This window comes from Coccinella septempunctata, chromosome 6 (assembly GCF_907165205.1).
Source record: "Coccinella septempunctata chromosome 6, icCocSept1.1, whole genome shotgun sequence".
NCBI classification, from domain to species: domain Eukaryota; kingdom Metazoa; phylum Arthropoda; class Insecta; order Coleoptera; family Coccinellidae; genus Coccinella; species Coccinella septempunctata.
The window spans coordinates 29,388,047-29,414,926 of record NC_058194.1 but is presented as its reverse complement, the minus strand read 5'-3'; the positions used below and the strand labels follow the sequence as shown (position 1 = coordinate 29,414,926).

General features: G+C 41.9%; 1 protein-coding gene across 3 annotated transcripts in view; it reads right to left on the bottom strand.

Annotated features, from left to right (window-relative positions):
• The window catches only part of LOC123315813 (transducin-like enhancer protein 3-B), a 149,826-nt gene that overhangs the window by 42,372 nt on the left and 80,574 nt on the right, over positions 1-26,880 (bottom strand). For all 3 annotated transcript variants that reach the window (XM_044901674.1, XM_044901672.1, XM_044901673.1), the window contains exons 6-7: positions 12,662-12,899; positions 6,022-6,047 (exon numbers count right to left, since the gene is read on the bottom strand). In XM_044901674.1, the coding sequence (XP_044757609.1) occupies positions 6,022-6,047; positions 12,662-12,899 (264 nt within the window). The remainder of the gene's footprint in view (positions 1-6,021; positions 6,048-12,661; positions 12,900-26,880) is intronic.

Genomic DNA, 26,880 nt, shown 5'->3' with positions numbered 1-26,880 from the left:
CTCGGCCCCTTAAACACAAAGACCATCCTGCGAATAAAACGCCCCCAACCCCTTCGTTAAACGCACCTGCCGACGAAAAATGACACCCGGAAAAACCGTCGGCTTCTTCCTCATAAAAATAGATTAAGTCCCACGCGACCGGGCAAAAATAAATCGAGATGGGGTCGCTTATGTTTTCCCCGCGTCCTCGGAACTAATTCGGTCGCCGAGACCTTCTCGGCGACGGCTTTTTTGTCGCTCCCTCAGCCGGGGCGTAATTTGAAGCACGATTTCCCGACCACCCCCTCTCGCCGCCGGAATTCTTTGTTTCCGACCGGGCTTTTTTCCGCGCCACTTTGTCCAATTTATGGTAATGTTTTGTTTTATTACATTGTCTCCGCATATTTCGCCCGCGTTTGAGGCGAACGGGGGTCGGGTTTTGAATATAATGAAGCGAATTCTGTTGATTATTTTCAGCGGAAATTCTCCTACCCCACGCGACAATTGCGGTCGAGGTCGGGGTGGGAAAGTTCGGGAATTACGTACCGTTTCGGAAACTTTATTTTCCTCGAGCTATTCGAGGACTTCGAACGATCGTTATGAGAAGTATGATTTTTCTTGTTTCCCAGGCAACTTCTTGTAATTTTGCTTTCATTAAAACCTTCTTTGAAGTATGAAGAAGGTCTCACTAGAAAAAATAATAAAATCGGTGCAGCCGTTTTCACGTGATGCTATGACAATGTAAAACAGGGCTCAATCTTTATTTATAATGAAAAATATAAAGATTTATCACACCAGGAACTATACTAAGTGGCATAGGGAACAGAACACACAGCACTAAGGCCCGTTTGCACCAATCCCCCTTAAAATGAGTTCTTAACTAAGTGTCGCTTAAAGTTAATGGACGCTTTATTTTATTTCCAGTTGCACGACTGCGGCTTAACAGAATCTTAAGTAAGGGGCCCTTAAGTTTTGATATCTAGTGATATTTCAGTTTTTTATTTTGGTGCAACTTCATTCTAGTCCAATAAAGCCTTTTCATTGGTTGTCCGATTGCCGATGATCGTTGTCATTCCATTAACCTAACTTTATTGTCCTGTCAGTCAGTGTCAAGTAAACTATTATTATCAAAGACTGACTAATTTTTGTTGCTGAATTAGCATTACTATTGACAATGAAATGGATTGTCAAATAAAAGGTACTTGACGTTATTAGAAAAACCACAGTTCTGCAGCCAGTTTATGAATTCAACAAATTATTTCAGGTTAGAATCCCGTCCTTAAATACCTAAGTGGTCATTACAGGAGCGCTTGAATTTAAGGCTAGCTTTAGCCATTTAAATGTCACTCAACAGTTGGTGCCACGTAATTTAAATTAAGGGTTCGTTTTAAGGGACACTTAACAATAAGTGCGTTTGGTGCAAACGGGTCTATTTATACGTAAGAATTTCTAAGGCCCGTTCGCACCAATCCCCCTTAGAATGGGTACTTAACTAAGCTTAGTTTAAAGTTAATGGACGCTTAATTTTATTGCCAGTTGCACGACTGCAGAATCTTAAGTAAGGGGCCCTTAAGTTTTGATATCTAGTGATATTTCAATTTTTTATTTTGGTGGAACTTCATTCTAGTCCAATAAAGCCTTTTCATTGGTTAGTCGGTTGCCGATGATCGTTGTCATTTCATTAACCTGACTTCATTGTCCTGTCAGTCATTGTCAAGTAAACTATTATATTATTATCAAAGAGTGACATTTTATTGTTGCTGAATTAGCATTATTATTGATAATTGTCAAATAAAAGGTACTTGACGTTATTAGAAAAACCACAGCAGTTCTACAGCCAGTTTATGAGTTCGACAAATTATTTTAGGTTGGAATCCCGTCCTTAAATACCTAAGTGGTCATTACAGGAGCGCTTGAATTTAAGGCTAGCTTTAGCCATTTAAATGTTACTCAACAGTTGGTGCAACGTAATTTAAATTAAGGGTTCGTTTTAAGGGACACTTAACACTAAGTGCGTTTGGTGCAAACGGGTCTATTTATACGTGAGAATTTCTAATATTTGTATAAATAGTGGGCTTACGCGGGCTGGTTTGTCCGTCAGAGAAAAGGCCACGAGAAGAAAAGAACGTGTAAATACGTTTGTCGATTATGCCGTCAAAAAGGTCGTACAGGTGTCAGAAGAACGACGCCTCTGTGAGATCGCAGTCTCAGGCTTTTGACTATACGGGACCGCTTCACGTCCGAAAGTCAATTGCGCACCAATTATTTCCAGAGCGCGACAGGCAACGAAGAGGACATTCTTGGATATAATGAACTTTAGAGGCCAGGTGATACCCCATAAAGCCTACCAACATGGGACTTCCGGCGTGCAAATTGAAGCGTCCCCTTGTAACCTCCTAAAAGGTCAAAATGAACGCGTAACGTCGTGTCGAGTTTCGAACTTCCACCGCAAGCGTCTCAATATCCAAGAACGGAAACTTTCGGGCGTAGGGGATGCGAACCCCGGGGGTTGTTAATGTTGTAATCGAGATTCAAGGGTGTGATTGCACGTGTCGGCCGCCACCCGAAGGCACGACGTCGGCAAGGGGGGAGGGGAGGAAAGACATTACGATCTGTCACTTGTTCGACCCTCTCCAGCTTCCCCCGGCTAATTTGATTCGGAATTTCGGGGGATAGTTTGTGTCGGTATAATAACTTCGGACGGGGGGGGGGAGTCTTGGCTTTTCCCGTTTGTCACCCAGGATTTTCCAGTCCTTGGCGTTTTTCTATACCTTGGTATTCTATATGTCCTCGCTTTTGGCGCCAATTTAGCTAGTGTCTTGGCGTATACCATACATTGGTTCAACCCTCTTCTAAAATGGTTTTTCTCAAACGCCGAAGCAACTTGTTTGGCTGAGAACTCCACTTATTTATTCGCATCTGCAACCCTTGATTATCGAAAGAGAGCCCCCAGAGTAAAGCAATTATTCAGGTCGTCGTTTTTCGGTCAGCGCAAGATGGGCTAGGGGTCCGTTTAATTTGTTTACATATAAAACAGAACGCGCTGATAAATATCCGGCCAACAGCACCCAAAGGCAAATAGAACGGAGCGAGCGGCAGCTCTGTCCCCAGGTTTATTTATTCGGCAAATGTCCGAAAGGGGACGAAATGGACGCAGGCCACGTTTCCCCAGCTTGGAAATTAGCCCGTTTTTTTCCCGAGACCCCCATAATTTCCTACGGTAAATGTTGTAACAGCGGAGGCCCTAATGAAAATGGAATTGTAAACAAGAGGATAAGTAACGCTTGTCGAAAACCGTTTCCATGATCGATTTAAAGAATTTTTTCGAACGTGGGTTTCATCGGAATCAATCATCGGATGAAATTATGGGCCGTTTCTTTTCGGAATTTCATCCAAATATCTTAACTGTAGATACTTGAGGTCATGAGAAACAATCAACATCAGTTGTAGATTTCAAAAATATCAACCCCAAAATGAAATGCATATGATGCAGTGGTTGGGAATGGGTACCTCCCGAAGGAATTGACAGATAATTACAAGAATGTTAAATTCTTCAACAAAAATCATCTTGCATCAATATAAGTTAAAGGAATTAAAGGAAGTTTCAAGACATGATGAACTTTGAACACCTTTGAACAAAAATTTCACATGAATAAACAATTGATAGGACATCTGGCGCGTTTTTGTGGTTGTTCATCTTAATGCTTCGAGATAATAATAATAATCAGGTATTTATTGGTACCTTAAGACATTAACAATGTATAGGATAAGTCAAATGAAAAATTGAAAAATCAATATTCGGGAACTCATTCTACGATGATTTTCATCGAAAATCCTGTAGTAAACTTTTCGCATTAATTCACTCAAACATAAAATTCTCAAATGCCACCACTTTTTTGGGTCTGCCAATAGAAGGACATTCTTTGTCATTCTCTTCATTCACAATCTTTCTGATTGTGGAAATATTCAGCTGAAATATGAGTCGTTTAGACTCAGATGAAATATTATATAAATTCTCTTACATTGAATATGTTCGCTACCGTCTGGCGTATTGTGGATTTTAGAATATCAGGGTATAACTATTTGAATGAGCTGACCTGAATTCTAAATAGCACTTCCTGAAACCCTGTCTCTTTTTTCAATCACTTTCGGCATTTTCGTAATAAAAATTGATATTAGTTGTGGCAACGGCGTTATGACATTACCGTCATTTCATGAGTGCCAAATTTACTTTCTAGTTACGAAAACTTGAGAAAATTATTTCATGGCCAACCGACTGCTAAAATAAATGTGAATGGAGTATACTCTTCCACTCTCCCCCCCATCAAAAAACCAGATAATGATTTGTCGAAAGGGCAACACAAAAGTCACAGCGGAGAACGCCGTATATCAGCGGCGTTGATCTGCTCGGCCGTCTTACACATTTCATTTTACGAGCGCCCTCTAGGCCAACGAAAACCGCAAACTTCATGGCTGAGCGAAATTACAAACCATATTTCACTTTCGGCAAGAAATATGCCCCATCCGGGCCGGGCTGTTAACTCAACAAAACGAAATATTATTTCTAATGCCCGACTTATGGGATACGGCGTGGCCCCGTATTTTATTCGACGTCGAGCGTCGTGTCGTTCGGCGTCTCCCAGACGTCTCTCTCGCTCTCTCGTAGGGAAGTTTTCGGGGTTTTCGTCGGTCTCAGAGGGGAGATTAAAATTGCCGCATCGGATCTGAATAAACATTTCCATAAGTTGGTCGGCGAGGGCGAAATTAAAATTCTGATGGGGAGTTTTGTAATTCGCCCCGACAGAAAGGAAAAACTGAGGAATTATCGACGGAGGTGGCGGGAAGTCTTAATTCTACAGAATACGGACAATTGAATATATCGAAGTAGATTCCTTTCGGTTTGAAATGTCATATACAGGGTGAGTCTTCGATTGGTACAAATATTTTAACAATAGATTCTTGAGGTTGAAAGAAACACTTTTTTCCTTTATCATTTTTTCCGAATCGGCTCGGTTCAAAAGATACAGGCTGTTGAAAAACGATAAAAAAATTATTTTTAGTTTTATCTCACAAACGGTTTTATCGAATGACGTGAATTTCGGAATATAGTTCTTTACTTATTTGATGAATCTTTTTCGAACACAAGATATCACCCAAGTCTTCCAGTTCTCTCAGTACGACTATAACGTACTATAAAAAACCAAAAATTCGAAGAACCTAACTCTTGTAATTAAGTTGGACGCTCTCTAATGAATATTTGAACATTTTGTGAAATAAACGTATTCTTCATACTTTCTCCTACATTGCTCTGTTTCCGAGTAATATGATGTTCAAAAATAAAAATATCTGTGAAATTCGAAAAATTGGGTACTTCGGCTGAATACAACTCTGTTCAAAAGATCCACAGATGTTTAGTATCATGGATTCAGCTTGTCATTCTGAAGGGAATTTTGTTTTTCCGGAGGCGGCATAGCACATTATGGAAACTTAAAACGGCCATATCTTTTTATCAGGGCCGAATCGGGAAAAATGGTACAAAAACAAAGTGTTTCTTTTGACTTCAAGAATCTAATGCTGAAATGTTTGTACGAGTTGAAGACTCACCCTGTATAGTTCGGAAAGTGATCTAGGGAAGATAGACATCTGCCCTCTGCAGAATTGTATTTCTTCATTATTCTTTATCTCCCATAGTTCACACAGCTTCGGCCATAAGAGCCTCAAATCAAAGTCGTGCCTCGTGCATGACTTATTTGGAAAAAATCGATATCAAGTGATCAAATAAAATCAGCTTGCCGTAATCCTCTCTTCAACATTATGCAACAGAATGTAGCTTAAAATTCAGGTAGAATCCCTGGAATAAACGGGAAAAAAAACAAATCCTGAAAATGTTCATGCATCAATAATGGTTTCATTTCACCTTCGCATCGCTTCCCCTCCTTCCCTAGAACATCGAACGAAAAAAAAAACATGGCGGAAAGGAGCGGAGGCAACGTCGGGCAAACAACATAACATAATGAAATTACGAATTCAGTCACTACTCACGTGACGTTCCTCGGCAGAGTTGATACCTGCAGCATCCATGGCAACGGGATTCAAACGGCAAACACGGGGCCAATCGGCGGCAACATGGAACAATCGAGACGAAAACAATTGAGATAAAATGTACAGAACGTGTCGTTGTTTTTACGTCGATGCATTCGTGTGTCAGATCTGTGTGCTCTTGTGATTTGAACAAAAAGTACGTGACATGGAAATTCTATGCGGGCTCTCTCGTTTCGAGCCTCTATCGCAGTATTCGCAGTGGGCTATCCGCTTTTGAATCGTTACAGGGTGTCCCAACCGAATTAAGCTCTGCTCTTCAACCAGTACAAGTGCCCACATTATCAGCCATATTATGAATGACATAGGAGATCTCTGAACGAAAAGGAAACGAAGCTGGAGCTTAAACACACTCCCAAAACTGAAATTGACAGTTTCCATAATGGAGACGACAATTAATGCGAGCTAGTCATGAATCAGCGCAGGAATTTCAAGAGTAAATACAAACTGTAGACCAGTTTCGAGAATATTGTCCCTCTAAAGTACAGTGCAGTGCTACAAAACCGTGAGATGGTATCTTTAAGCGAAACTAGGGGGACGTCTTGAGGAATATTTTACAATTATCATGACGACGCCACCTGTACCACCAAGACTGAACCAAGCCTTACTTACTCTGTAGAATCCTACACCCATCCATGACTCCCAGACATAATTACACCTGTGTCGACGGAAGTACAACTATTCGTCAAGAGACATCCTATAAATTATTGTTTCGTTGTATTGTTTAATCTCTTGATCACAGCTGTGTTATCTGCACATGTCGAAACTTTATGACATTAAGTTTTGTGAAACATTGCGTTTTCTTCAGTTAATTTTTGTTAATTCCATTATCGATTTTTAGGACTGGAATGTCACACACTGAAACTTCAATTGAGGCATTCCTTGTTATAAGATATGATGAGGAGTACACGAGTTTCAACCCAACAATTTGTTCGAACATATTGAAACTTATTTTCCCGAGGGACGTGAAATTATTCAAGAGGCAACAATGGGGGAGCAAAAACTCCCCCGTAAGAGCAAACATGACCCGAAAAAACCACGAGAACATTTTCAGCGACATCGACATTTGTAAAGGCAGAATTTTTATGGTCCATGAGTGGCAGCTCAAGCGGTATAATAAATCGGGAACTGCTTTATCGTCCCCGTCCAGGGAAAATGTAGCAAAATATGTTTCAATTTCTGTACTGGGGTTCGAATGCAACTCCTCCTTCCTGTTTCTAGTCCGTTGACTCTCTCCATCGCCAGTAAATGTGATTTATTGCCGTTCGTAGTCTAGGAAATTGCGCATTTTCCGTGCTAAACTTTTCGTGTTTCATCACGGAGTATCTATAGTGGCGGAAGCAAGTTCTGTCATACGACAGACGTATTGTTTCTCGTCATTCTTTATTCATTCTGGTCCCTCGATGAAACTGTGTATGGAAATTATATCTTCTCTCATTTTCGTTCATATAGCGGTGTGTATATAGAGGCAAGTTGACGGAATTTTGATTTTCTCACCTAACGCATCGATCGCGAACTCGATAGCGATAAAACACTCGGCAGACTCCGAGAGAAAAGTCACTTTTCCATTATAAAGCACTTCGTGAAGCCTCCCTCTATTAGATGTGAAAACGTAGAATATTCCCAGTCACCCTTATTATCAAGGGTCCCGGAAAATATTCCCAACTTTTCTCCCGATGTTCCGGCGAACACTCGAGATTCTAATTTCCATCGCAATGAGGGCACTTGATGGCGGTGGCTTTGTAAATATGTGTTCAGTGCCCCCCCCCCCGGTCGTATTCTGCGGTCTCTTCCCCGTTTTTGGGGGATGCGCTGCAAGGGTGAGGAAGTCGTGTCTACGACGCGGAATAATTTTTGGAACTGGGCTCTTTGTTTAGCGGTAATTATACAATAAGGCGTGGGTAAGGGTTGTTTGTGGAGTTCGCGAAAAGTTCGCTCCCCTGCTGCAACTTTTTTGATGATCTTGGAGAGTTGTTCGCTCAGAATTGATTCTATTATTTCGATTCAACTGGGGAAAAACTCGAAACTTTCAACTTCAAGGAAAAAAGGGTGGATTCTGCAGATTGGTTAGTTATTTCCTCATCTATAAACAATGAGTTTTTCTTTCGTTTTCTCCAGATAATCACCATGAGAATGTTCATTTAACTTAAAGAAGCTGAGCATGGGTTATGACTAAAAAATGTTTTTCAGGTTTTGTCTGCAAATCCAAGATGAATCTGGGAGATATTGTCATTGCATCTTAGTAATCAGTTTCCCGATTCTTCATGCTGATAGTTGTCATCTATGGCACCTACAATAATCTGCTTCTATCGGCCTAAAGCGGCCAACAGTCAAAGCGTAGAAAAATGTATGGGCCATCACCCCATTTAACGCTCTTGTCTGAAAACGCGGCTGCAAAGACTGCTCTTATTTACGACCTGTAGCCTGCGAATTTCTCGAGCGATTTAACGCGTTCTATTATGGAAAGGGGTTGTTCAATTCTTAATGCCGGATCCCGGTCGGCCTTTGTATAAATTTGACGTTACCAAATGGTAATAAAGCGATTCCATCTCGGGAAAACTCCGGGCGAGGGGAGATCGCGAAGTTCTTTCCAACTCCGGGGTCGATACCCCATTAGGGCGCGGAGAGAAAACTTGAACGAAGATTCATTGTAAGCGAATTAGTCCCAAATTGAGTGTGAATGCTGGGAGTTGCGGTTCGCGCCGCTGAACGGTATAATTGACCGGCCAGAACCGTCAAATGGGAGCGGCGGCTTTTTAACGAGCCTTCAAAACATCCAGGAGATTTACTTTTGGGAAAACGGGGCTTAATCGCCTCAATTCTCAGCGAATCCCCAACTGAAAGTCTTGAGCGGCGTTCCCACTTGAAGAAGGACGATGCACGAGCGGAATTTATGCGGCAGAATTCGTCCCAACGGCGTCAGAGTGTATGGGAGGTGAAGACTTTGTCCAGATACAGCGATTAACTGTCCGCGTAATTTTATCCTGCGTGAAGCAACCGACGCGTGTATATTAGACGCCCTCGCTGACACCCTAGAACCTCGAAACGCGCATGTCGATGTTTCTGCGAAGCCTTGCGTTAAACGCGCCATTACTGCATTAGCGCGTGCGCATGTGGATAGGTTCTAGTACCACTGTACCTTGATCCTTAATAAAAGCGCTCCAACATCGAATAACTGTACGCTATTCAAGTGAATTCAAACAGACCATTTCAATTCCTTTCTTCGTACATACTAGGAATATTATAAAAGGTTTTCTCGAGTTCTAAGATCAAAAACCGCCACCTGAAGTGTCCCACTCCCACGGAAACGTTCCTAATCCGATACATCTCCCGATAGACATCTCAAACCCGAGGAGAAGACGTCTCCCCCGCAAATCTGCGGGTATCTGAGACGAGTTCAAAGGGATCCTGAATCAGAACCCAGATGCGTCGAGGCGTAACTTGACGGCGGCATGAATTCAGCGTTCACGGAAATCTAATATTTGATATGTTTGGAATGCGGGGCCCAAGTATCGATGGAAAATTTACATGAAATGTCCTTTGCCGATTCCGGGAGCTGGGGATCAAAGAATCCGATAACTTATTCGGCATCGAGAACTTGCATATGGAAGTAATTTATTTGCATTTGGGGGCAGGTCCGCATCGAGGCACGGCGCGTTGTGTTCTCGAATTTATATATGGCAGAGAAAATTCTCTCGAATACGGTTTCCACTATGTCCTACATTCATTTGTTTACTGTGAGGCAAAGCTACACCGTGGCTCCACTTGACAGGAATCTACAAACGGTATACGCTGCCTAGGTAAAAGATTCGCCTACCGAACGAGAGATGGAGCACTCATCTATAGTATCCTATGATGGGGCCTCCCTATTTGAAATAGTAAAGATCCAAGAAACGAATTCTTCACATTTGCTTCGATAGATATGTAGGGTGGAAAGAGGCTTAGCTAACCTTACTGATGATTGCGTCAGCCAGTTCAGGGATGGATAAAACACAGGATTTTCCTAGGGCGAATTATTCTCAAAATGAGGCGAAATCACCCAGCGCCAAATTGGTCTTTAACCCTGTCACCTGTCAGTAATAGACAGATTTATAAGAACCTAAAATGGGAAACCATAACGGAATTCATGGTTAGAAAAGCGGAGAAATTATTCGAAACAGCGAAAAACCATCCGAATCAAGAACTCAAGAGACTAGTGGACTACTACGAGGTAGTTTGAATGTACATAGATGAAATGGAGATTGAAGAAATTCTGTTAAGGCAGCATGAGAGTGAATGACAGCCTAAATAGTCGCAGACCTAAGATAAAGTTGCAAAAGCATGTCTACTGTTGGTATTTTATCCACAGAGTCATGTATCATCTTGCAGTCCTTCGGTTATCCTGATGGTCAGCTCTGGACAATAGGACAGGCCTTTAAACATCGTTTAGCAATGGCGTCTGCCTAACAGCGAATGTTGTTTACGTTGTATGATGTTGATAGGTGGGCCTCATTCTTAGGACTAGCTTGTGCCAAGCTCTTGATCCCTACTGGAACTTCCTCAATCAAAGATTCGATAAAGATCACCTTCCCAGAGTAGGTGGAAGTCACTGGGCTCATTCCCTTACATCTTCAACAGAGAAAGCCACCTCACATAAATAATGAGGTCTAGCTCCTATTCCATTCATCAAATATCCCCAAGTCCATTCGACCGACGTTGAAGAGAATCAATTAGAAATTTCCAACCACCACCACCACCCCGTGTCGTCGATATCCCTTTTTTGCGCCCTATCTCGCGTAACAATAGAGGGCTTCAATAATATCCGTTGGGGCAAAGCTACACCGTGGCTCCACTTGACAGGAATCTACAAACGGCATGCGCTGCCTAGGTGAAACACTCGCCTACCGAACGAGAGATGGCGCACTCATCTAAAGTATCCTATGATGGGGCCTCCCTATTTGAAATAGTAAAGATCCAAGAAACGAATTCTTCACATTTGCTTCGATAGATATGTAGGGTGGAAAGAGGCTTAGCTTACCTCACTGATGATTGCGTCAGCCAGTTCAGGGATGGATAAAACACAGGATTTTCCTAGAGCGAATTATTCTCAAAATGAGGCGAAATCACCCAGCGCCAAATTGGTCTTTCACCTTGTTCTGTACAGATCGGTTATGATACTGAAATGTGACTACTGTGCTTTTACCATTTGGTCACAGCAAAATCGAGATAAATTCGATTGTATATCTCAGTTATTGCATTATTTCAATCCAATACAAGCCTTAAACGTCGTCCAAATTCATGCCAACATTCCAAAATATCCAAACACCGATGTGAATTCATCGACTTTGATCTCCGCCGACAAACCATCTACGCCGGCCCGGTCCTGGCGGCTCCCGAAGTAATTTATTCGCTTCGAGAACCGGCACGGCTCCTATAGCCTATCGTTTATGCGCGGTTGTTAGATGGCATTACCGACACTTGAGCGACTTCCAGTTCCTTTAACGCCTTTGCCTCACACGAGAACCGTAAAAAGAAGGAGGAAATGACGCGGAATCGGCGAACGTGTATGGATCCGTTTCCTACAGGCGGCGAAACGTTTCACGAGTAACAGGGCCGTATCGGGGCAATTTGCAGACGAAGTTATAGGCGTTATCAATTATCAGGTTCTTCCACACCCTTGTTCCGAGTTCTGGTGTAGCCATTCAAGCCCTTGTCATGTTCACGGGACTGTTGATGGCGTGTCCACCAACTGCATTCTAGAGCTGTCAATAAGGACCATATGGATGAGGTGTTACAACTCCAGTACCTTCAAGAAGTTAGAGAATCCACTCCGAACGCCTGAGCTTTCTCCAATCGGTGATGTTCGGTGCAGGAAAGGGTTTAGGCTGCAATCACAACAGTATGAAATAAAATTGCTTGGGACACGACAGCACAACCAATATAGATCACACGAAGAGCCAGGAACACAGGACAGGACAAACCCAGCGCAAACCAGAATCATTTGAATATGCTCGAAAGTACTCCCGATTTCATCGTCACAGATTCATGATGAAATGTCATAATTCAACTGTCAACTGTCAAACTATCTGTCAACTGTCAAACTATCTGTCAACTGTCAAACTATCTGTCACTTGAAACAATGTTGCCAATTGAAAACCCCTCAGCTTCCGCCAAACCGTTTCGTTTCTCCTTAGAAGGTTTATCTCTTTCTGCGATGAGTTAACATGCCGTCTGCACCGTCTAGAACGTGCTCGAGTCGTAGACGAGACGGGGGGGCCGACGAAATGGAGCATCGGCGAGAACGCCCGTAATATCCGGTTGGCATGACAACCCGAGAGATCTCTTCTTGTTCGCTCTCAGCCACCACATCGTTTATGGCTCGTTCACGATAATGTGACATAAAAGGCACGAGGACTTCTCCGGGGCGAAACAAACAACCTTCTTCGACGCGTCGGGACCCCGCGCGTTAATCAAATTCGAGTAAAAGAGCACGGTTGCCAAACGTGAGGATATTTGGAGATGATTTCCCAACATATGAGCCTTCTTTCGCGGTTTCCATGTCACACACTTCCGGTAAATCGGATGAAAATAAGATTTTACTCACCGCTGTTCGACTTGACGTCATCCGACCTGTGCATGTCCGGCTTGCCGGCCAGCATAGCCAGGGGATGTTGACCGGGGGCTCCTAAGGCCCCAGATAAACCCAACAAACTGGCAGCTGAACTTGGTGGTGCTCCAGCTAGACCTGGATGAGGCATCATGGGTAACGGTGGAGCGGCGTGGGATGGTAGTTGTTGCGCATGCATCTGTTGCAGGAGTCTTGGCAGGTCGGGTCTTTGTTGCTGGAAAAAAAAAATACAATGTTAGACGTGCAACAGCTTCGAGAAAGATCTTCAGGATTTTCTCAGGTAGACCCCTTAGATACAATCGTATTTTGGGTGTGGTTATGTTGTGAATATAATTCTTATTTTAACCATCAACCTTTCGATGTGAAAAATGAAGCCAAATATTTAGGAATAACTCTTGACAAAGGATGTACTTGGAAAAGTCATATCGAACAAGCAATCGACAAAACGAAAGCAGTGTTGAAAAGACTCTACCCTCTGATAGGAAGGAGAAGCCACATGTAGACAAAATTGAAGATAATCAAAACCGTTGCTAGGCCTCAACTAAATTATGGATCAGTTGCCTGGGGTTTCGCGACAAAGAGCCATATCAAAAGAATTCAGGCCACTGAAAACAAGCTGCTGCGATGTGCAATAGATGCACCTTGGTTTGTCAGGAATAGACAGATTTGTAGGGACCTAAAATGGGAAACCATAAAGGAATTCATGAACAGAAAAGCAGAGAAATTATTCAAAACAGCGAAAAACCATACGAATCAAGAACTCAGGAGACTAGTGGAGTACGACCCAGAGGAAGACAAAAGGAGATTGCGAATTTACCGAAGGAGACCAAGAGATCAATTAAAAAGAGATTAAAATAAGTACGGAAACTTATTGAAAAATCCAATAAAGTGTTATCCAATAGAAGATAAACACATAAATCCCAGCACGATAGTATGCGAGAAAAAAACCGACTAAGAGATGGACGGTTTATAGGCGAATGCCCGGAACCAATGTTCAAGAAGCAGTTAAGGGTTTTTAGTGGGTCTCGAGCTCAGGAGAGTGAGAATCCTCAGACTCGTTCTCCCTCAGGAGAGGGTGTACCCCTGCTACACACAAAAAAAATTGGTGAAAGTGCTTGTGCTTGCTAGTAGTAGAGGCCAGTAGGTCTAGTACGAGGTAGTTTGAATGTACATAGATGAAATGGAGATTGAAGAAATTCTGTTAAGGCAGCATGAGAGTGAATGACAGCCTAAATAGTCGCAGACCTAAGATAAAGTTGCAAAAGCATATCTACTGTTGGTATTTTATCCACAGAGTCATGTATCATCTTGCAGTCCTTCGGTTATCCTGATGGTCAGCTCTGGACAATAGGAGAGGCCTCAAAACATCGTTTAGCAATGGCGTCTGCCTAACAGCGAATGTTGTTTACGTTGTATGATGTTGATAGGTGGGCCTCATTCTTCGGACTAGCTTGTGCCAAGTTCTTGATCCCTACTGGAACTTCCTCAGTCAAAGATTCGATAATGATCACCTTCCCAAAGGCCACAGGTGCAGTAGGTGGAAGTCACTGGGCTCATTCCCTTACATCTTCAACAGAGGAAGCCACCACACATAAATAATGAGGTCTAGCTCCTATTCCATTCATCAAATATCCCCAAGCCCATTCGACCGACGTTGAAGAGAATCAATTAGAAATTTCCAACCACCACCCCGTGTCGTCGATATCCCTTTTTTGCGCCCTAGCTCGCGTAACAATAGAGGGCTTCAATAATATCCGTTGTCGCGATAAACATTTCATTCTGGCGTTGTAGCTTGTCAAAGGATCTGCTAAGTCGACGGCACACACGAGGCGCACAGGGATGTGACATTCTGGGGGATCAGAAATCGGCTTATCTGCTCACTCAACTTTGCGGGTGAGTGCGCCTGAAATCTGGCGGATAAAGCGGTAAGTCAGAGCGAAGGGGGAGAGCGGATAGGGGAGGTATGGGCAGTGCCGTAGCGGGGTGAAAGTGGAAATTGAAAAAAGATCGGAATAATTTATGTCGGGTGTGAGAATGAAGGGCGTCAGCTGGCGATATACGCTGAGGAGGCTAGAATAGCAATTCGACATCCCTAGCAAAGACCATAGAACGAATATGACAAGAAGCTGTCGACGAAATTAAAGGCTGGTGCGGGAAATCAAAAACCAAAGGAAAGAGCCAGAAGAGGAAAATGATTACCAGAATCAAGCTTATTTATCCTTTCTAGGAACTAAGGACTGAAAACTAACAGAGATTTTCATAGACCTCTTGGCAGATGGTCTCTGGTTTTAAATCTTAGGCGTGAATTTAGAATTCAACCATTTAGCACGAAACCCACATACTCTTAATTTATTTATTCGATTCTCTTTCTCTTCTATTCCTGTTAATGTGTATTATCAACGTTAATATATTGATTTGTACAACTAACGAGGCTATCTTGATAAAAAGGAGCTTTATCTTCTGGTTTGATTTGACTCGAAAAATCAGCATTAAATTGTTGATGTTAAACAATCCATTGAAGGAAGTCCCTTCGCTGTGCATGATCATTTTACTGAAATTCTTGAGTCAGTTGAATCATAACATAGTTCTTTCGGTATCTTTTCAGAAGCCAAATTGATGGCTTGTTCTTAGATGATCGGTGTGTTTTTAATAACTGTACACTCTCTGTTACCAAAGGATACCCTTCAAGTCATTCTTGCCTCCAATTTGTACCATAAAATGCCATCTTCATGATGGAACTATAAAAGGGATATCACCTTTTGAGAGTTTCATTGAAGTAGAATGGTACAATCAAAACAAATATATTTAGATGCACTCAAAAGTTATAAGCCCTTTTCACAGAAATTAATCAGCTTGGAAACTTCCTCGTAAAATCCAAAAGAAGGCATCCAGTAAGTCGCAAAAGACCGGATATATTTTTACAGTGCGCTCAAAGGACAAAAACCAAATATTTCTCCAAGGGTAAACTTTCCCACCCCGCTAGCAGACGCCGCTCTCTTTTCCGCCTTTCATTTTAAGCAGAAGGGTGGATTAATGTCGGATGGGAAGTATTAAGCCACCCTTTGTCCTTACAATGTGACTTGTATCCAGTCTTTCATACCCCCACGTGATTTATGTTGGATTATCCCCGTCGTTTCCATTAAAAAGGAGGAAATTGGGGTAAGTCTTTCATTTTGGAGAATCATCCAATTCGGGCAATAACTGATGCAGGGATATGACGAAAAACACGAAAGTTTTTCAGTCTGATTGGTTTTGTACCTTTGGAAATAATGGGTTATTTTTCGTGAACTCGTAGATATGTTTTAGATTGTTTGATTCAGGTCAAATACTTATGCAACCTTTGGTTATAATTTGTTGCCTTTTCGAAGGTTGCTCTACAGAGTGTCCCAAAATTAATCCAACAGAATTTGGTCACAGATTCTCGAGAAAAAATTATGATACCTCGTGTTTTCTCTATTCTCGCTAGAGTCCATTTAAATCGAAACTCTTGTATCAGATCAAAACTTCTGGTTGGGGCTGTTTTCCCCTGCTGAAACCCCCCCCTATACCCAGAAACCCTCATCGTCTCCGTTCTCGGCATCATTCGAAGAGGAATTCCGAAGTTCATTGATCCAGCAACTCACGCGTAAGGTGAAGATAGGACAAAGAAGCCCTCGGAGATAATCCTGTCCCCCGTCTCAGGAGGGGCGGGCTACGGGGGCAGCAGCACCCGGAAAAACTTCCAGTCGAAAGGGACGCCCCAGAGACCGAAATTAAATTGCTTAACGTAATAAAATTAAAATGAGTAGACGAGGCCGAAACCGAACGCCTTTTCTTTTTTCCAGGTCGTCGGAAAACTTTATGAAATCCGCTTTGAAAAATGTAATTGGATTTTTCCGTCATCTTATTCTGCATGGTATTCAATTTTCGTGTTCTAAATTCTTAATATGAAGATGCGGAGAAAGCATCTCGAACTTCATCTGGGAGAGGGAGGGTTATTTTTAATTTTTTCCCAAAGGGGATGATGTCGAGAGGTTCTGATTAATTCCTGAATAGATTCAACGGAGTGTAGGGGGCGCTTTGATTCGAAGAACGGGATGCCGTCTACAGATTTTCATCGAAAGATCGGTTTATTTTATTTTGACCTGACTAAGTAACTATCTATCTTTCTAACATCAGTTTTTTTTTTAATTATCTCTTCTATAAGTTTTCCTTTGTCCGGTGACAAATTTCACACATTTGAGTCCAGTAGACAAAGGACTATTTCTTTATTGGTTCTCTGGAACTGCCTCGAAATCAGAATCTTCATTTTTTTATCCTTAGAGGTTTATTTTGGAAACTGATTGTCTTTGTTTTGAATTCTTTTAGGTTGACTTGAATATCACTCTGCACTCTATACTATCTAAGACAGAATCAATGAAACTAATATTTCTTTCACAGTATATTTGAAGAATAGCAACAAATTTTCTGATAAATAACAAACTAACACAAAGACTGTAAAATTACAATTACAAGACATAAAACTCTGAGTATCAAATATAACAACTATCTGTACATTCAGGGTTTTCCTTTCTCATTTCGGTAAGGGATGCCGCTCATCTGCAAATAAGCCAATATTGAGGTTACTAAGTCACCAGCAGAGTAATTAATCAATTCATTTAAAAAAGTTTATTGATACGGGTAAAACGAGTGCAATTGGCTTATAGGACCAAGAACAAATCGAGGAAAATAGATATTGATTCACCTATCGAAGATCAAGTTGACGGAATTTTGAAATCACTACACAGCGGAAATTGGAGAGAAATACATAATATATTCAAAGGTTTATTCTCTCCTCTAAAATTAAACAAGTTACGAATCCCATCGCGCATGAAAAACAGACCAACATGGGACGAGTCTGTTGAAAAGAAGCAGCGAGAACACCCCTGAAAGGATAATGAGGCCTCATATCGGTAAAAGAAATACGAGGGGGCATGGGAATCGAGCTGGAGCGAAATTTGCACGGAATTTCGCGGAAGAGAAATGTCGACATTTTACCGGCAGAAGACAAAAACTTTCGAGCTCCTTTGTTATTCATGCTACGCCGCTTCGGAAGCCGCATTTTGGGGTTTATAAAAGGAAGGGGGATGGCGACCCTGATTCAGGGACGAGATCCTTCCCCGGTATCTTGGGGCGCAGGCAGATTCAGATTTATCTCTTTCTGAATATGATTCGAATTGATGGGAAAAAACGCGAGGAAGAGATCGGCAAACGGGAAAAGCGAGGAAATTCGTACTCCCAAGGAATAAATGAACAGGGATGGGGAGCAAGAGAAGGGCCTACTTTGCGAAGAACTGATTCGTACGTTTTTTCAATAAGTTATTTACCATTTCTAGTTTTTTCTTATTTTTTATCCAGCGAGCCTTAACCAAGCATGAACATTAGGTTTGTCTGACTAAAGTTTGTCAGGCGGTTTTTGTCCCAGTTGCTAGCGACACCTTGCGGTCATCTCTATTATTTTGAAATCATCTATATTGAATGAAAACAGAACTATATTGAGCTACTTTGAGCGAAGTTCCTTGTGTCTTCTATATCAGCTAGGTGCCACGAAACTTGTATGGCAAGATACAACAATTTTTTCGTGTGACCTGATGCAACTAATCAGATAGACTCGGCAGTATTGAACCATTCTTTCAACTTCCACAGTCCCGTATCGAAATTTACTGAAATTTTGTCGAACTTCCAGGGGTTGTAGCTCAGCCATCTTGAATATTTTATATGTTATATAGATGATTTTGTTGAAATGACTTATTTTGAGGGCTGAATCACGCACAACGCAATCAATCTGCCAGCCATTAGCAGCCTTCAAGCTTTGAAGCGTCAACGAAAATCCCAGAGGGCGCGCCGAAATGAATTCGCCAATTCCTCAGAGCGGAATTAAGCGATAAATTCGGTATATCGATATCAGCGGGGGTCAGAGATTCGTCTTAATAACAATTCGACTAATCCTCATCCACCCCGCCCTAAGCGGCTCATCGCTCGGGACGCGAAACGGCTGCCGCATTTTCCAGTTAATTAAATATCAACTCCGAACCCCGGAAAAATGTAATTATAAGTAAATCCATCAGCCCTCCACCCTCCCCTGTCGTCGCGGAGCGGGAAGGGTGGAAAAGACGGCGAAGAAATCAATTTGCAGGCTCTCGGCAATGCGAAATTTAAATAATGGCAACCTCAGCGCGAGTCAAACGGGGAAGATGGGGTAGGAGGGGTTGGGGGTGCAGACCCGACCTGCAAGAGTGGCGCTGGGCGATCGCCTCTTTCCCAAGATGAAAATATAACTTCTTGTCACGTGACGCCGATCCATTCTGCTCAATTTAAAGTTCGAATCGTGTTTACACTACATTTGCAGCAGCCCTGGGTCTCGGGTCCTTTTTCCTCCGAGGCGTACACCGCACGGTTTAGGGGGGTGGGGGGTGGACAAATTATGGCCCTTAGGGGAGACTTTCCGATCTGGTGAGTGCTCACGGGTTCGCCCCTAAACGCCGAAAAGGCTGGGAAGTCTTTTCAGCGATGGACTCATTCTCGAACACTCTTTTTCAATATGCACAGGCAAACTTATTTAGTAGCACTCGGTATTTTACAAAAACATTTTTGGTCACAACATAACTTGATATGAAATTGGTCAGAATTGTTCGTTGTTGTTAACGGTGTGTCGATTATTCAAGTCCGCATATGGCAGGGTTCTACAGGCGACCCGAGTGGCATTCGCCTACCAGACCACAGATGGCGTACTCGACAGAGTAGCCCTCGAAAGCACCTCTTCGATTTAATGATATGAGCGTCCAAAATCAATCAATTTTGAGATGTTCTTGAGTATAAATATAGACAGCTTGTGTATCTACCTGCAACTTCAATATCCGAAAAGGTCGCATTGGATCAAAATTGGAGGCAATAACCAATTATAAACCTGGAAAATTCCACCATCCCACTTCAATCACTTCCTCAAGTTGTTGTCGAATCGAGAGTCCTTCTGCAATTCGAAACCCTCTCCCAGAGCAAAAACCATCGCTTCTCCGGCAAAATCCAACTAATCCAACCCCCGTGAGAGCAGTGTTTGTTATCCCGAAACTTTACCGCTTACTCCCCGAATCAGGAATAAATGACGTCGGCATATTAGGGATTCTCTCCGCACCTGACCGGACAGAATGTAGCTCGTTGTTCCCTAATCCGGTCAGACAGAAGGGAAGGAAGCGTTCGACTCAATACGCTACGCAGCCACATGAATCTCAATGTTTTCCGCACTATTTTACGTTTCACGTCAGGCTAAGTCGCATAAGGTCGACGTGGTTCACACGACGTGAGAATAACAAATCAAGATGTGCGGTGTACGGGGAGGTTTAGGGGTGAAATCTTTCCGAGGGGTGGGAACTTGTGATGCCAGTCGGATCAAGAGTGGATTCGATAGAAAAAGTTCTCTGGATTTAACATCATAAGAATTTTTCTGGAAGCTACGAAAGCGTTGAAGTGCCATATAAGAATTAACAAGGCGAAATTCTGAGATACGAGTCAGAATTCTGAGTTACAATGCATAATCCTGAGATACAAGTCAGAATTCTGAGAAACAAGACAGAATTCTGAAATATAAGTCACCATTCCGAGTTACAAGGCATAATCCTAAACACAAGTCAAAATTCTATAAAAACAAGTCAAAATTCTATAAAAACAAGTCAAAATTCTGAGATACAAATCAGAATTCTGAGATACAAGTCAGAATTCTGAGATACAAGTCAGAATTCTGAGAGACAAGTCAGAAATCTGAGAAACAAGACAGAATTCTGAAATATAAGTCAGCATTCTGAGTTACAAGGCATAATTCTGAGACACAAGTCAAAATTCTATGAAAACAAGTCAGAATCCTGAGATACAAGACAGAATTCTGAAATATAAGTCAGCATTCTGAGATTCAAGGCATAATTCTATAAAAATAAGTCAGAATCCTGAGGTACAAGTCAGAATTTTGAGATGCGAGCCAAAATTCTGAATAAAAACTAATAGTTTCTTCTTTGTTTACCATCGAAGACGCTCAGGAGCTACTTTGTAGACTCACATCATAATCCAAACGAAGAAGGATGCGGAAAACAGCGAGTTAGAATCAATTAATCAACCGGTTATGGTTTGACAGGTCAGTATTGCGGCGAGATGTAATTTAAATCCGGCTAAGTAATTTGTGATTAATACGTACGCCTTCAGATTTATATTTAATTGGCGGTGTTATGTAGTTCCCCGGAGCGACCATTAATTAACCGCTTGTAATAATTAGAAAGACGTCTATCGGACAGATGGCAGATGACTCTTTCGATACTTGTGTTTTCCGGAATACGTCGTGTAGATATGCCGTGTCTGCCACATTGTTTACGCAAGTTGATGGGGGATTTTTTTAGAGTTGGTAGGTTGGTAACGGATCGAAGATTTCCGGTGAATGTAGAGAGGGATTACTGTATCATCTCTTAAGAGAAGTGTGCTTCATTCTAGTCCAGAAGACGTGAAATCACAAACGTGAGTCACATCAAGGAGAGAAATAGAATTCACAGTGTTTGCCTTCTCCTGAAAGTCTTCCTATATCACTTCTTTACTGGCAAGTGTAGTGGCCTCTTCATTTCCCTTGATTTCTGAGTAATCGGGAAGCCAAACAGACCTAGTTATTCTCAGTAGGCTTGCATAAACCCATAACGAATGACGAAAGTTGTGTCTTCTTTTGATATTGTCAACTCCTGCTGTAGGAAGTGAAATGGAAGCCATGATCTCATGTCTCAGGTCTATGCCAACAAGTCCATGACCTACCATGACTATTGGAATGATATACAAGGGCTGCCAATTGCTAGAAATGAACTAGATTCAAAGACCCCCCTGAACCTCGCCTTTTGAGTTAATTTTTATCCAGATAAATACCAGTACCAAGTGGCACTTAGATTGAATCCTCAGCCCCCTATCTAGAACCTCTTTATTCGCGCGTGAGACACTTTTTTCAACTTGAACGGACCAAAAACATAACATAAACGGAAACACCATTCCCGAAGATACGAAGAGTCCCATCGATCCGAAGCCAATGAATACCAAAGTTTAAAGGTCCTCAGCTTCCTCCGCGAGCTGAATGGCAGAGAACGCTCGATTTTTAATTCGATGAAAACCAGGGCAGCGCAGCGACCGGCTTGTCTGAGCATAAAAGGGACTGCCAGATGATGCCGCCATAAAAAGTGCCAACCGGCAGGGACCATCATAATCCAATTAGCATTCGACGTGAGTGACGCGCCGCTGGAGTGAACTTTTTAAATTAAAAGTCCTCCGGCTACTGAGGATCGAGATGCCGCCCCAGCCCCAGTCAGTTACGTCGACATTAATGGGATTGTTGTTTCTATCTTCCGGCACTATTGATCATTCGACTGTGCTCTACAGCGGTCGGCAAACAAAAGGATTATGTGAATTTGAGTGTCACTCGATGGAAACTTTGTTCCTGATCTATTTATAGGAAGGAACCACATGGACAAGAACTAGACATACCTAGGAGTCACACTAGGTTACCACCAAAGCAAGAAGAACCAAGAACTAAAGATACTGAACAACAGGAGAATAGGAGAAACTTGAAACCTGCGAAAACAGTTACAAGCAAAGATACAGAGATGACAGCAACACCACCGAAGAAAAATTGAAATACTGAAATGCACAGATACAAAGTGCAAGAACTTTCATTTTCCTGCATAACTTCTGTGGAAAATTATACCTTCCAGGAAGAAAAAAACCAGAAGAGAATCTTCCTATAGGCTGAAACACTCCAAAAAGTTTCCTCAATTATTTTACATTTGGTCAACTTTGAAGAGCTGTAGCAGCCAGAAAAAAGGCAGTGGACTTATGCTGATTTTTTTGGTGAAAGGTTAATCTTTTGCGAATAGAAAAATCTAACTTTCATTTATCTACCGCGAAAAATTGAGATTTTATGATTTTTTTCCGCGAAGGTCCAAATTTTCGAATTTTCCATCAACCATAACTTGAAAAATAAGTTTTGAAAAAAATATCTGTTTGCATATTCGTGTTCTACGCTCTCGAATTATTGTACAGTATCAATTTGGTTTTGATCGGATACCAAGAATATTTTTCGAAAAATCGCAATTTTTTCCATGCATATGTATGGAAAATTTGAAAAATTTTCGATCTCTCCGATTTCCACCAAAATTAGAGTATTTACTAAATTGAGGACATAGATTACGAGTATGCAAACGGAATTTTGCTGAAAGAATTAGTTTTCAAGATATGGTCCATAAAAAATCGTAAATTTTGAACCTTCGCTGAAAAAAATCATAAAATCTAAACTGTTAACGGTAGATGAATAAAAGTTGGTTTTTTTATTCGCGAAGAACCATTCTATAATAAAAAAATCAGCTTATGTCCAGTCTTTTTTTTTTCTGGCTGTTGCAGCTTCTCAAAGTTTACCTATTTTTTCGAAATTTTCCACTTAAAGTGATTTGTATCCCAAAATACTGATCCTACAAAAAATCTGATTGCATATTCGTGATCTACGACCTCGAGTTAGTTAGTAAAATGACCCGGGTTGCTATCGTTCGAAAAATAAAAAAATTTTGATTTTGAAGAATGCCGTCTGCTAACCACGCTCCACCAACGAAATCCGAAAAAAATGTATTCATTTAGCTATATCGACCCAGGTCATTTCACCTACTAATTCGAGATCGTAAATCACGAATATGTAATTAGATTTTTCGTAGGATCGGTATTTTGGGGAATGAAACACTTTCAGTGCAAAATCTCGAAAAAATTGGTCAACTTTGAGGAGCTGTAGCAGCCAGAAAAAGGCACTGGATATAAATTTGACACTACCGGGGTATCATACGGAGGTTCACCTCTTCTATAAGTAAAATAAGGCCTGCAAATTCACAATTTTTCGACTCGAAAAGTCAGGAAGACTTGCCATTCGGAATTTTTCTGTTTGTGCTCGATTCCAGAGTTGTTTACCTTTTCCATATTCAGCCGGAAATATGTTTATGTTAAGTCTATGTCTGAGCACATAAATTACCCGATATATCTCGATGAAAAATCAAAATATATACCCTACTTATCAGTTTCAGTCGGTTAACATTGACTTGACTCTGTGGCAAGTCGATGATAACTGTTTCTTATCGGAATACGTGTGAAACTGGTGCATATAATAACGCTGATGGAAGTTATGGTTCACGCCGGGTCAAACTGAGTATACTCATTAAGGAATGTGATTTATTGTGGGATATCTTGAACCGTTCAAGGATCACCAGATCGACGATTGGAATTGTGAAATCAACTAATCAACTCTATCAGTTTTCAGGAGATTTTTCTGGAAATATCGCAGGTTCTTCTGCTTTGCAGTGAAAGGATTAAATTTTCGAATAACGGATACAATAATTAACAACGAAGAGGAAAAGTATGCACCTCAAGTAAATATGCCAGCTCATCTTTCATTGGACGATGTCCAGTGACTTTTGAAGACACGAAAAGTCAGGAAATCTACTGTTGAATAGGGCTTTTCCTAATCTCGTCTAGCCTCTGGTCTCTTGACGACAGCAGGAAGAAATCAGCAAGTTTCTGTGCCGCAGTCAAGCGAAAAGCAGTCCCTTCCTTTTCCGCATTACAAAACCTTCACCGCACAAAGCATACACGTATACAAAAAGCTCCTTTTCGGTGGGTCGGTCGAACGATTCCGTGACGGCGATCTATCAGCCGGAAAATTCCCGGAAAACCCCATCGGAGAATGAAAACTCCCCCATCGATCCGGATTCCTTCCCGCCTCAAGCATCTGGCTCGCTTCATGTCGGCAATACATTACGATCGATTGCAGCATAAAATAAGATTTTCCCGAACCTTAGGGTGTCTGGGGGATAAAATTTCCCGACTCCACTTAATTTTCCGGCCGGGAATTGCCGAACGCCCGTACCGATAAAGTCGGGAGGTGATTGGAATGTTGATTAGGTGAGGAGGCTGCAGCTACGCCTTGGGATTAGAAGCCCTGCACCGACTCGGAAAAGTATATTAATATTTTACGGTTTTCGCCAGGCAGGCGGGGTTGCCAGCTCGGTGAGCTTGTCCAGGGAGAATCAACGTATATGCGGTTCTGATGAGCTCTAATAAGAGCGAAACCTGTCTATCGATAGTCTCCTTCGATGTCGACACGTTTCCTATAGTTAACTGTGCTAGTCCAGTTTTTTTAGTAACATTAAAGGATAGCTTATTTAGAAAGGACCTAATCGGTGGCTTTGGATATGTCCACACATGAGTCACGTGGTTAGAAGGTCAGGCATCAAATGGTTAGCTGATGATTGATCACTGGAACCTTGGAAACACAAATAGAATCGCAGGACTTGTGGAAATTTCCAATTTTCAATGGGTCTTTCCTGGCCTACGTCTCGGCAACAGCGGAAAACTATATTTCGATATTTTACTACATCTCATGGAGTTCTTATGGACTCGCGAGTCGAGTTCAAGGAGCAGCCGGATGATCGTAAAGCGGGAAGGTAGGGTCCGGACCTTTTATTGAAGTTTTATGTGAATTTAGTTGTTCCCCTTTTTATGCCCCTCGGCATGTCATACTTTGTAACACTTTAAGTATAAGTAACCGAATACATCAGCCATTCTCGGAGAGTAACCGTTTTATCACTTTTTTATTTCCGCAGTTTCCACCCTTTCCCGTGCCCTTTTTATGTGTGTACACATTCGGGGACGTTTTATCGTTTCCTGCGCGGCGTGACTACCCTACGAAGTACGTTTTCTGAATTTTCAAGAGAGGGGGAGTTTCACGCGGTTATTGATGGTTCGGGGATACGGGGCAGATTGGGGTGGCTGAGAATCTCAGGAGGAAAGATTCGTTTGAATGGATTAGAAAAGATGGAGCCTTCTTAAGCTCAGCAAGGGGTACGATTAAGCTTTTAAAAATAGGGACTTCATTGCAGAAGAACGAACCATTTTACCAGTACATTTTGTGTAAAGTACCCACCATCACTCTCTACTACCATTACTCAAAGTTGAATGCGATTCTGTGAAATTTTGAATGGGGATCTGTGCTGACTCAAGTCAGCAATATGATCAGTGAATCAGAATCATTAATAAATACATAGAAATCAGTTCGTGAGAGTCTTCTGTGTTTGTAGAATTTGACATTATTGTAGTTTATGGTGAGTGCAATATGACCGTTTGTTTGAAAGAATCCCACGCCTGTAATATCACTGATATCTGTAAGAGTGTGGAAGAAATTTGACGCAGCATAGAAAGTACCTGTTCAATTGTTCATGGTCTACGTGATATTAATTCTACTTGTTAGGTCAGGCAAAAGTGTTCGGACAACAAACAAGTTTGAATAATTAGGAACGATTGTATTGAAGAATTTTTGGATTGGTTTTCAATTTTTTCAATTTAAGTCTATATACATAGTAACAAATTTAATTGGAATGGTGAGTGAAGCAGAGCAGAGTACAGCAGAGAAGAGTAAGGTTGAGTGGAGTAGGATAGAGTGGTATTGGATAGAGTAAAGTGGAGTAGGGTACACAAGAGCAGGTTAGAGTGGAGTAGGTTAGAGAAGAGTAGGGTTGAGTGGAGTAGGGAAGAGCAGAGTAGGTTAGAGTAGGTTAGGGTAGCGTAGGTTAGAGTAGGACAGAGCAGAGTAGGTTAGAGTAAATTAGGGTAGAGAGAAATAGGGTACAGAAGAGCAGGTTAGAGTAGGGTAGAGTGGAGTAGGGTAGAGAAGAGCAGGTTAGAGTGGAGTAGGGTAGAGAAGAGTAGGGTAGAGTGGAGTAGGATTGAGTGGAGTAGGGTTGAGTAGAGTAGGGTTGAGTGGAGTAGGTTGAGTGGAGTAGGGAAGAGCAGAGTAGGTTAGATTAGGTTAGGGTAGCGTAGGTTAGAGTAGGACAGAGCAGAGTAGGTTAGAGTAAATTAGGTTAGAGAGGAATAGGGTACAGAAGAGCAAGTTAGAGTGGAGTAGGGTAGAGAAGAGTAGGGTTGAGTGGAGTAGAGTAGGGTTGAGTGTAGTAGGTTGAGTGGAGTGGGGAAGAGCAGAGTAGGTAAGATTAGGTTAGGGTAGCGTAGGTTAGAGTAGGACAGAGCAGAGTAGGTTAGAGTAAATTAGGGTAGAGAGGAATAGGGTACAGAAGAGCAGGTTAGAGTGGAGTAGGGTAGAGAAGAGTAGGGTTGAGTGGAGTAGGGTTGAG